We start from the raw sequence: 11995 nt of genomic DNA, 5'->3' as shown, positions 1-11995 counted from the left end.
CACTGCAGTCCCAGCTACTTCAGAGGCTGAGGTGGGAGCATCACTTGAACCTGGGAGGTTGAGGACACAATAAGCCATGATCACATCACCGCACTGCAGCCTGGGCAACACAGCCAGACCCTGTCTCTGAAAAGAAAGAAAAAGAAAAGAAAAGTGGACTAAAAACCATCAAGGAAGCAGAGAAAAGGGGTGGAAATACAAGTCAACCCTGGGAAATTGATGTTCTAAGTCTGACCAAGTATTGTATCTGGATTTATGTTTTCATGGTGCTGAATCCAAGCAAGAAATTAAATATAAACTTGGTTTATGACCCTTGAAATCCTTAGGAATACCACACAGCCACACAGAAGCAAAAAGAGTTCTATAAGACTATTTTCATATAACCAGGGCATATAGGACTCCCACCAAAACCAGCCAACCAACCAACCCAACAAAATTACAAAAACCCGGCCGGGCACGGTGGCTCAAGCCTGTAATCCCAGCACTTTGGGAGGCCGAGACGGGCGGATCACGAGGTCAGGAGATCGAGACCATCCTGGCTAACATGGTGAAACCCCGTCTCTACTAAAAATACAAAAAACTAGCCGGGCGAGGTGGCGGGCGCCTGTAGTCCCAGCTACTCAGGAGGCTGAGGCAGGAGAATGGCGTGAACCCGGGAGGCGGAGCTTGCAGTGAGCCGAGATCAGGCCACTGCACTCCAGCCTGGGCGACAGAGCGAGACTCCGCCTCAAAAAAAAAAAAAAAAAAAAAAAATTACAAAAACCCAAAATGTGCTGAAGAAGAGCTCACAATAAAAATTATGGATGTGTATAATATTAAATATTATAAACTTTCCCTGCTTTTCCTTCTGTCCAGAGAGATACAGAATGCTTTAAGTGCTCTGTGACCCAGCCAGCTGAAATGTTTTTCCCTATATGTTTTCTCTGCCTTGAGGATCCACAGCAGCTCACTTCGTATGTACATTCCTCTAATAAATGCTTTGGACCAATCCCCTGATGTTTACCGCTTGGTGTTTTTGGAATCTCAACCAGCCCCGTTTCAGAACAGTTTGGGGCACTCCCTTGTGGAATTCCTGCTTTTGGGGTGATTCTAGCCACAGGTTCAGCTGAGAAGAAACAAAACTAGACAAGGAAGCAATTCATCATAAGGAAGGGTTGGTGGACACCGCAAGCAAGAGAACACTCTGAGAACTACACATGATAGAACAACATGAAAAACATTATATAATAAATATATGTAGAAGAATTAAAGATAAGAAAATAAACCATAGGGGAAAAAATCAAATACAATATGAAGAAATGAAAGACATAACCACTGAAATTAATGACTCTTAGCACTGGAAAATTATACTTAATAACAAAGAAGACATTAAAGACTCAGTGATGCATTAAACAGGAGATTATTAGATTCAGGCAAAGAGAGAATAAGTGAACTGGAAAAGAAAGCTGATGAAATTATTCAAAATCTGAAAAAGTGGGAAAGTGATAAGATAGAAAATATGAAAGAATAGCTAAAAAAAATGAGTGAAAGAATGAGATAGACTAATATATATCTAATAGGAGTTCCTGAATGTGACTGAGAGAATGGGGAAAATATAATATTCCAATAGATAATGGTTGAGAATTTTAATGGAAGAAAGACACAGTCCTCAGGTTGAAGAGTCCTGAGCTCTGAAACACACTGTGGAGAAACTGCAGGATACTGAAGAAAAAGTCTTTTTTTTTTTTTTTTTGAGACAGGGTCTCACTCTATTGCCCAGGCTAGATGGCGGTAGTGTGATCATAGCTCACTGAAGCTTCAAACTCCTAGGCCCAAGCAATCCTTCCACCTCAGCCTCCTAAGCAGGTAGAACTACAAATGTGTGCCGTCACGTCTAGCTAATTATTTGTTTATTTATTTTGAGATGGAGTCTTGCTTTGTCGCCCAGGCTGGAGTTATTTTTTTATTTTTATAGAGACAGAGTCTTGCCATGTTGCCCAGGCTGATCTCAAACTCCTGGGCTCAAGCCATCTTCCCAAGGCACTAGGATTATAGGCATGAGCCACCACACCTGAGAAAAACCTTAAAACAACTAGAAAGAAAAATACCTGTCTGCCTACAAAGATAACAATTATATTTGCAGCTCACTTCTAGCAACAGGATATTGATTATAGGGGAAAAAAAGAATGGAAAACAAAATATTACAGAAAAGACTTATTTTTTCAACCAGGTGTGGTGGCTCATGCCTGTAATCCCAGCACTTTGGGAGGCTGAGGTGGGTGGATCACCTGAGGTCACGAGTTCAAGACCAGCCTGGCCAACATGGTGAAACCTCGTCTCTACTAAAAATATAAAAATTAGCCAGGTGTGGTGGCACCCACCTGTAATCCCAGCTACTTGGGAGGCTGAGACTGAAGAATTGCTTGAACCCAGGAGGCAGAGGTTGCAGTGAGCTGAGATCACGCCACTATACTCCAATCTGGGTGACAGAGCGAGACTCCTCAAAAAAAAAAAAAAGAAAGAAAGAAAGAAAGAAAAGAAAAGACTTATTGTTTTTAATTATAGAGAAAAATTTTGTCACTTATTAGCAGCAAAAGATTATAGGGAAAAATATCTTCAAAAGGCTAAGAGAAAATAACTGTCACCTAGAATTTGATGCCTACCAAATTTCCATTAAAAGGGCATGAAATAAAGACATTTTAAGATATTAACTGGGAATGATGACCCCTCAAAGACTTACACTGAAATGCCACGAAGGGTAGATTTTATAAGACGGAAACTGAAATAAGAAGGAATGGTGAGCAGAGAAATTTATAAATATGTTAGTAGATCTAATCAAGCCTTGAGACAGATGATGATGATAAAGATGGTGGTGGTGGTGATAATGGTGAGGAGGACGCTTCTTGGGGTTAGAAAGAAGGGGAAACTAAAATACTAGATAGAAATATGGGAGATGGTGGGGAAAGAAGAACAGAGTTAACATGTTCTAAGGTCTTTCTATTATTCAGAAAAGTATAGTGATATTGATTCACCGTAGACCTAAGTAAGAATGTTTAGAAATATATAAAGAGGTAATAACTACAAGAGTAGAAATAGAATGTGTAACTTCCAAATAAGTGGGGGCAAGGGGATAAATAAAATAAATAAAGCCACTGTTAGTGGTGTTTAAATTGGTCTAACTACATTATAGAGCAATTTAGCAATGGCTAGTGAAATTTAAGATGCACCTACCTATGACCCAGAAATTCCACTTTTAGGTATCCATCCTAGGAGAACTCATGAAAGTGTCAAGTGCAGCATTGTTTTTAATATGGAAAACTGGAAATAGTCAAAATGTCAATTAGCAGAAAAATGGATAAATTGCAGTGTATTCAAACAATGAAACAGTATTCAGTAGTTAAAATTCATAAACTGGAGCTATATGAAACAACATGGATAAATAAAAAAAAAAAGAGTTTGCAGAAGAATGCGTACAATATAACACTATTTAGATAAATTCCTAAAACACACAAGTCGCAATTATGTGTTGTTGGTAGATACATTCGTAAAAGGTAAAACATACATACAGGTAAAACTGGAAAACCATAAATAGAGGGCTACCTCGAACCAAACATGGCAAGATCTGACTGGTTGTAGGATTTCAGTTCTGTGTGCATGGTTACTTGTTACGTTATTCTCTTTACCATACTTTTCTGTATGTTTCAAATACTCATTTTTTTTATTTTTAAGGAAAGGATCTAGGCATTTAGAAATAAGGGTAAAGGGGGATAAATGGCTACATTAGTCCTCAAAGAGGATGATCTCCTGGGATGAGATTAGGAGGGAGGCTGAGCCCTGAGTCCATGGATTACAGGGATTAATTCAGATCATCCCCCTAGGTTGATCACCTTGCTGTCATGCCCACCACTCCTGGCCCCTCAGAGATGCATTTCTGGACCACAGCCCACCTCCCTCATATCTCTTAAGCTCTTTTCTCCCACCTTTTAACTGCCCCCCTCCCTCAACCCGGTACTGGTCTGGCCAGGGTGTGACCAGTTTGGCTCCTGCAAATAGACTGGTTCAGGTCTCCCTTGAATGTTCTCCCAAATCAAGGGTGAAAGGTGACCTGCATGCCAGAAGCCAGGGAGAGATTAGTCTTAATACTCAGGATCAGAGCTCCCTGAGGAGAGCTTGAACCTTGGATGTCACCGTCGACAATTTCCCTGCTGTGCCTCCCTCCATTCACCAAGAGGTCAGCAGTCAAAACCAACTGCTAACGTGACCCTGCTGGCGGAGGCAGAACCGTGAGGAGCTCCGCTGGGCAGAAAGAACAGCCAGTAAGCTTCCAGAACTAGTCTTTGCCAGTTCCCGGAGCACTGCATCCCTCAAGCCCCCAGTGCAGCTCCTTTCTACCACCCCTGACAAATGCTCTGCTCCCCAAATCTGGACAGCCTTGGTGTCTGCATGCAGTAAACCCTCTGCAGAAGGGGTCTAGGTGGGCTTATTCAACTTTCCCCACAACTGTGTCACCTTGGCCACAGGATCTGGAGTAGAATCCTGTCATCTGGGAAGCAAAGGAAACATCCTTGATCTCTGCTCATTGTCTCTCTGCTGAGATAATGAGAGAGGCAGAGGAAGAAAAAAGGAGCAAGGAGTGGTGGGAGGGAGAGAGACTTATAGACAACATCATCATTAATAGGCAACATTTAACACCACAAATATGAAATAATGTTAAATGATAAGATAGGGCATTAACTGGGTATCTGGGAGATCGACCTTTAACTCATTTATCCTGTGTCAGAAACTCGGTCAGATGCTGGAGATACAAAGATAACTGAGATCCCCATAACATTCAAGAAACTGGGCAGAGCCTGGACAACCCAGAGGTCCTGGTGCTGTTACAGACAGACAGATAGGGACGAGCACCACAGAAGCACCTAGTAGGGCAGGGATGGGTTACCAGTCAGAGAAGGCCACCTGGAGGTGACCCCCAGCTGAAAAGGAGGGGAAGTCCAGGCAAAGAAGGGCTTCCTTCCTGTGGAACAGGAATGGCTTGTGGACGTGGAAGCCTGTGGTATGTCAGAGGCGTTTGAGCCAGAGCAACTCCATCTTGAATAGGAGCTGGGTAAAATGAGGCTGAGACCTACTGGGCTGCATTCCCAGACGTTTAAGGAATTCTAAGTCACAGGATGAGATAGGAGGTTGGCACAAGGCACAGGCCATAAAGACCTTGATGATAAAACAGCTTATAATAAAGAAGCCAGCCAAAATCCACCAAAACCAAAATGGCAGTGAGAGTGACCTCCGGTCATCCTCACTGCTACACTCCTACCAGTGCCATGACAGTTTACAAATGCCATGGCAACGGCAGGAATTTACCCTATATTGTCTTAAAGGGGGTGTCATGAATAATCCACCCCTTGTTTAGCATATCATCAAGAAATAACCATAAAAATGGGCAAACAGCAGCCCTTGGGGCTGCTCTGTCTATGGAGTAGTCATTCTTTATTCCTTTACTTTCCTAATAAACTTGCTTTTACCTTATTCTACGGACTTGCCCTGAATTTCTTGCGTGAGATTCAAGAACCCTCTCTTGAGGTCTGGATCCGGACCCCTTTCCTGCAGCGGGGGGAACGCAGACAATACTAGCCCTCGACCTGTGAGTGAATGTGCTAGAGAAGGGATCTACGTGTGTCCCTGGCTTAGGAATCTCCCAGCCATTTCCTGGATGTGCTGGGGAGCCCCTGTTCCGAACTGTACCCACTTCTATCCTTGCTGAGACCTGCCGAGATGTGAGAACTGTCTCTTCAAAAGCCGGCACCCAGTGGACATAGCTTAAATAAAAGAATGGTTGAAGATGTGAAATAAGCCCCCTGGGCTTCCAAATCTCCCTTCCACGAGAGTGAACATCAGTCGTGCCCACTTTCGCAGGCTACAGTGGGGGTGTGGCTCACAGCCCACCTGGTGTGGGACCGGAAGGGAAGGCAGGGCGGAGGAGGGGGGGTCTTCGGGCCCTGAGGCTTGGGGGGGCCACCGGAGGGCCCCCCTAAGAGGGTCCCTGGCCCTGGCTCGGTAGGGGGTCGCGGAAAGTGGAAAGGTCAGGGCCCTGCCGTTCGCCCATCCGGGCCTCGACTTCCCTCCTCCGGCCCCCAGGCTGCCGAGGGGCCACCGGGCAGGGCTGAGCAGGGCCTGAGGCCGGAGTCCACGCGGACTGCTTGGTGGGGGCGCCGGCCGGGTGGGGGAGGGAAGGAGGGAGGGGCGCGCGTGTCTGCGCGCTTGGAGGAAACAGTCCCACCTCGTCCTTTGCTGTCCCTATTGCTGAGCATGACCGGGCCCTGACACCTGGCGCAGAAGGGTCCCTGCGCACAGCAGACCCCGGGGGGACCCGCTGCCAGAACCAGGGGATCTCGCTCCTCCCTCTTGGGACAGCCTTAAGCCTAGGAGCTCCCGACGCTGTCCGGGCCCCGCGGCTCCCCGCGCTCCCTCGGGGAGAGACTTGGGGCGTATCTGGGGTCGCGCTCACCCTCCCAGGCCGCCCCCTGCACCGGCTCGGAGCTCCCGAGTGCTGGGAGGGCTTCCGGGCGGCGGCGAGCGGCGGGGGGCGGTGTCAGGAGGCCCGGCCAGGCCCCGCCCCCTCTCCCGCCCTCCCTCCTTCCTGCGCACCCGGCTCGGGTCCCCTGGCTCGCGGCTGCGGCTTTTGCTCGGGGAGGCGTAAGGCGGCGGCGGGAGCGGTCATGGAGGCGGGCGCCGGAGCCGGCGCGGGAGCCGCGGGCTGGAGCTGCCCAGGACCAGGTCAGAGCCGCCCCTCCCTCACCTCTCCACCGCCCCTCCTTTCTCTCCTCCATCCCTCCTCCCTTCAGACCCCCAGGTGCTCCAGGCCTCCGCGGCTCCCCCTTCTCCGCCCAAAGTCTTCCTCCCTCCATCCTGGCCTCCACCTGGGCCCGGTCTCCATCTTTCCGGCCTGGGGCTGGGGCTTCAGCGCACCGGCCGCATCCTGTCTGGTGGTCCCTCCCCAGCGCGTCTCTCCACTCCAGTCCGACGGTGCTTCCAGCCTTCGGGGCTCCAGACCCCGCACCTCCTGCAGCCCCGGAGATTCCTGAGCGCGGGGCGAGGGTGGGGTGGGCAAGATCCAGCGAGAGAATGAGAGGGGAGGGGAGGGGAGTGGTCGCTGCCCTACCCCTTCCCACACGCCCCCCACTTCTCCCTCCCTCCGTAGGCCACCTCACCCTTTCAGCCTCTTCTTCACTGGCTCCCGCCCTCTTTCAGTCTTGCCCCTCTCCTCCCTGTCCCCCTGGACTAAGTACGCACACCCGCTCTTTCTTTCTGTGCAAGCAAGAGGGGCCTGGAACAGGGGGTTCTGAGGAGGCTGGGCAGCAGGGCTGGGGTCTCCGCAGGCAGAGCGTGAGAGGTGGCCGAGAGAGAGAAGTCGCAGAGGCAGGAGAGTGAGTCAGGCACCTCCACTGGGATTACAGATCCCAGAGCCCCGAGGAGCTGGAAGGCATGTCCCCTTCTTTGCACCCCAGCCCGCAGCCAGTCCCCCATCCGCCAGCCCTTCCTTTCTCCGTGCTCTCAGGACCTACAGTGACCACTCTAGGCTCCTATGAGGCTTCCGAGGGCTGTGAGAGGAAGAAGGGCCAACGCTGGGGGTCCCTGGAACGACGAGGGATGCAAGCTATGGAGGGTGAGTTTTCCCAAAAGGCTTCTTTCTTTCCCTTCTCCTCCTCCCTTAATTCCCTTCCTCCCTCCCTTTGACCCCCAGGCCTCTGAGCCAGGACACAGCCCTTCCCTCAGTTCATCTTAGCCCCTCTTCCTGCAGCTCAGAGCGCCAGCCCTTCCCAGGGCTCAGGCTTTGACGGAAGTTCAGGGTGCATTCCTTCGGGACCCCAGTCACCCCCCAGCTAACCAGGTTGTGTGTCCCAAGGGAGCTGCCAGACAGAGAAAGAGGCCTTGTTGGACAGAGCTTTGAAGCAGCTTTTCAGCAGGGGGTTTGTCCTCACTGCCTGCCGACCCAGATCCCAAGCTGTCTCTTATTTTTAAAAGCCAGGAACTGGGCATGTGAATTGTCTATCTGGGGCCACCACCATTAACTTCGAATGGAAGCCTGTGGCTTTGGTTCTCTAGGATACCTTACTGCCTGAAAGAGATTGCCTAGGAGGGGGCGCGTGAGGCCATCCTCCCAGCACACGTGTATCCCCACCACACCCATGTGACTTGGCAGTTGCTGCCAACACCAGGCCCCTGGAAGGACGCTGGTCCATTTTCCAGGACTTCCTGTGAAGTGTTGCACGTTGCACATTCAGTATGGGCAAACCTGCTCCCCCTAAGAGGGACAGATGGCACGAGGGGTCCCAGATGAACCTAAGGCTGCTGATATTAGATAAAGTAAGACCAGAGATTCAGAATTTTAAAACAAAGCAAACAATCACCATCCAGACAATATTTTGCTATTTATAGGGACTGCATTGCAGTAAAGGAGCGGGTGCTCACAACCAGAGGCTGGGGGCCAGCACCAAACCCCAGTTTTTTTAATGCATTAAAATGGCAGGCTTTCTTTTATACGCAAGTACAGCCTAAAACTTCCCCTGAAAGCTGCTTTGTGGTCAGTAGAGTAGGAGGGGCCTCATATGGCTCAGCTAGGGGAGAGGAGACTTTGTGACATACAGCAGGGAAAAACAAGGTGGACCTTGTAGAAAATTTCAAACAGGTATTTAATAATATACATTTGAAAGGGCACCAGAGTTTGTCCAATGAAACCTCTACAATCAGATGTTTTCTTTCTCTACCTGCTGACGGGCAATGCTTTCTTATTACGGAAAGGCTGATTTTTCACAAGCTACCTGGATAGTTTTTTGTTTGGTTGTTTTTGTTTGTTTGTTTGTTTGTTTGTTTGAGACGGAGTCTCACTTTGTCGCCCAGGCTGGAGTGCAGTGGCTCGAACTCGCCTCCCTGCAACCTCTACTTTCCAGGTTCAAGTGATTCTCCTGCCTCAGCCTCCCAAGTAGCTGGGATTATAGGCATGTACTACCACGCCCAGCTAATTTTTTTGTATTTTTAGTAGAGATGGGGTTTCACCATGTTGACCGGGCTGGTTTGGAACTCCTGGCCTCAAGTGATCCACCCACCTCAGCCTCCCAAAGTGCTAGGATTACAGGCATGAGCCAGCATGCCCAGCCAGTTTTGTTTTGTTTTGTTTTTGTTTTTAACTTTTGAGAAATCTCCAAACTGTAACTGTTACCCCATTTGACCGAAAGATCCACTCACTGTCTCCTTTCTTGACTACTTGTCCTGCTACTCAGAGGCCAGCCTAGAAGAAGTAGGTAATCCTGTGCAGGTGTCTCATGGCTGAGTGGGCACCAGCCTGCCCACAGGCAATGGTAGGAGGCTACCACGTGCAACATTGGTCCAGGAAGGCCCCCGGAGGTGGAGGGGCTGCCTCTCAACTTGACCCTCACACCTGAGGATTCATCTTGAGTATAGGTCTTGCCCAGGGGCTCCTTGGGGGACACCAGGTGGCACTAGTATATTATCTCTGCCCTGGGATAGTGAGTTTGAGGGCCCTGGAAGGACTGCGGAAAGGAAGTTGGTGCTGACTCCCTGGTGGGATGGCTGTCTCTCCTAGGGGAGGTGTTACTCCCAGCTCTCTATGAAGAGGAAGAAGAAGAGGAAGAGGAGGAAGAAGAGGTGGAAGAAGAAGAAGAACAAGTGCAGAAAGGTGGCAGTGTTGGCTCTCTGTCAGTCAACAAGCACCGGGGACTGAGCCTCACGGAGACAGAGCTGGAGGAGCTGCGGGCTCAGGTGCTGCAGCTGGTGGCAGAACTGGAGGAGACCCGGGAACTGGCAGGGCAGCATGAGGACGACTCCCTGGAGCTACAGGGTGAGTGCCTGGGCCAGGGCCCAGTGTCTGGGCCCAGAGGCTCTGCACTCCCCTGGATCCGAGCTCGACACTGGTGCCCCTCTCCCTGCAGGGCTCCTGGAGGATGAACGGCTAGCCAGTGCCCAGCAGGCAGAGGTGTTCACCAAGCAGATTCAGCAGCTCCAAGGTAATTCCCAGGGCTTGGACCAGAGGGAGGTGGCCATCCAAGTGGTCACCTAAGTACTTTTTTCCTGAGGGTTTGACTGAAGCATAACAGATAAAAATAACCAAATTCAGTAATTTCACCTCATTTTCCTCTACTAGTCTCACGCTTTTTCACTCCTTGTCTCTCCATCCTCCTCTGTCCACAGTTTTCTTTCTTTATACCTCCACCTGGCTCTTCCGTCCTCCCCTTCCATTTCTTCACCTCCCTGTCACCTCCTGTCTCTGGTGGGCTCTTTCCTCTTGCCCCTTCAGCCTCCTCCTTCATACTGCATCCCTGTCCCTTTGTTCTCCTGGTCAGTGCCAGGGGTGGGTGATCCAAGTTGAATTCCAAGCCAGATTCCTTTTTTGGTTCCTCCAAGGACAGCATGGGAAAGCATGAAGCCAGTGAGACGTGACTGGCGGGGCCTCTCTGCCCTGTTAAGGGAGGCAGATGAGAGCACTTCTCTTGCTGCCTGGGACCTGAGCTTGTGGCCCCCAAATCCCTTTTTGCCAACACCCACGTCCCTTTGTCTCTGGAAAGCAGCAAGGCAGGTGTCCCACATTCCACCGCACCACCAAATAAAGAGGCAGCTTTTGTTACTTCTGTGGGCTTCCGGAAGGTTTAGGGGAGCTGCCCTAGAAAACGACAGGGACTCTGGGGAGAACTGAGATCAAGCCAAAAGACAAGTATAAATGGAGAAAAAAAAGGAAGGCCGGGAAGCAGGCCTGGACAGTAGCAAAAAGAGGTATAAGAGGGGGAGGAAAGGAGACAGGGACAGAAAATGTAAGCAAAGGTAGATACAGGAAGGGTGGTCAATGAAGGGGCTTGCAGAGGAGGAAAGTGGCAGGAAACGTGTCACACAGGGAAGAGTGTCGGCATTGGTCTGGGATGACCTAGATTCCTGGGCCCAGCTCTACCACTTAACAAATTGTGTGATCTTGGGCAACTCACTTATCTTTCTGAGATGTCATTTCTTATCTGTAAAATGGGACTAATTTATTTATCACCTACTTATGAGGTGCCTTTATACTTGGAGGACCAGCTATAAATGAGACAGACCACATCCCTGCCCTAATGAAGAGTGCATTCTAATGGAGAGAGGCAGAAAATAAACAACACAAGTTCAGGTGGCAATAAATGCTATGGACACGACATAATAATATGATAGAGAGAGGAGATGGGATGGGAGTTTATTTTATTTTATTTTGAGACAGAGTCTCACTCTGTTGCCCAGGCTGGAGTGCAATGGCACAATCTCGGCTCACTTCAACCTCCGCCTCCCGGGTTCAAGCGATTCTCGTGTCTCAGCCTCCCGAGTAGCTGAGATTACAGGCATGTGCCACCACACCTGGCTAATTATTGTATTTTTAGTAGAGATGGAGTTTCACCATGTTGGCCAGGCTGGTCTTGAAGGGAGTTTATTTTAGATATGGCAGTTAGGAAAGTCATCTTTGAGAAGTTGACATTTGAGCTAAGACCTGAATAATGAAAAGAATCCAGCCATCCAAGATCTGAGGAAGGAGCGTACCAGGCAGAAGCAACAGCAACTGCAGAGTCCCAGAGGTGAGAATGAGCTTCATTTGTTTGAGCAATAAAACAGAGGCCACTGTGTTTGCAGCAAAGTGCATGTGGAGGACCCTGGTAAGAGAATGTTCTGAGGCAGGCAGAGGCCAGATTACAATGGATCTTATAGGCCAGCCAAGAGGCTTGGCTTTCATGTAAGTGTGGTAGAAAGCCAGAAGAGGGTCTTAGCCAGGACTGGGATGATACGATCTGCTTTACATTTTTAAAAGAGAACTTGGCCGCTAAGTGGAAACACTTAGGATGGAGGGAAGGGACTCAAAACAGTGAGTCCTGTCAGCAAGTTACTGCAATAGTCCAGTCAAGAGATGATGGTCGCTTGAGTTAGGGCTGTAGAAATGGAGATGATTCAGAATATATTTTGAAGGTGAAGCCCTCGGGATATGCTAATGAATTGG

General features: G+C 49.3%; 1 protein-coding gene across 1 annotated transcript in view; it reads left to right on the top strand.

The window, feature by feature from the left end:
- Nucleotides 1-6614: 6614 nt before the first annotated feature.
- The window catches only part of CCDC136 (coiled-coil domain containing 136), a 30934-nt gene continuing 25553 nt past the window's right edge, over nucleotides 6615-11995 (top strand). Inside the window, exons 1-4 of the mRNA XM_030933299.1 lie at nucleotides 6615-6750; nucleotides 7532-7639; nucleotides 9578-9832; nucleotides 9924-9998. Coding sequence (XP_030789159.1) covers nucleotides 6693-6750; nucleotides 7532-7639; nucleotides 9578-9832; nucleotides 9924-9998 — 496 coding nt within the window. The 5' untranslated portion in view covers nucleotides 6615-6692. The remainder of the gene's footprint in view (nucleotides 6751-7531; nucleotides 7640-9577; nucleotides 9833-9923; nucleotides 9999-11995) is intronic.

Source organism: Rhinopithecus roxellana, chromosome 6 (assembly GCF_007565055.1).
Source record: "Rhinopithecus roxellana isolate Shanxi Qingling chromosome 6, ASM756505v1, whole genome shotgun sequence".
NCBI classification, from domain to species: Eukaryota; Metazoa; Chordata; class Mammalia; order Primates; family Cercopithecidae; genus Rhinopithecus; species Rhinopithecus roxellana.
The sequence above is the reverse complement of the archived record's forward strand: the minus strand, read 5'-3'. Positions and strand labels throughout refer to the sequence as shown.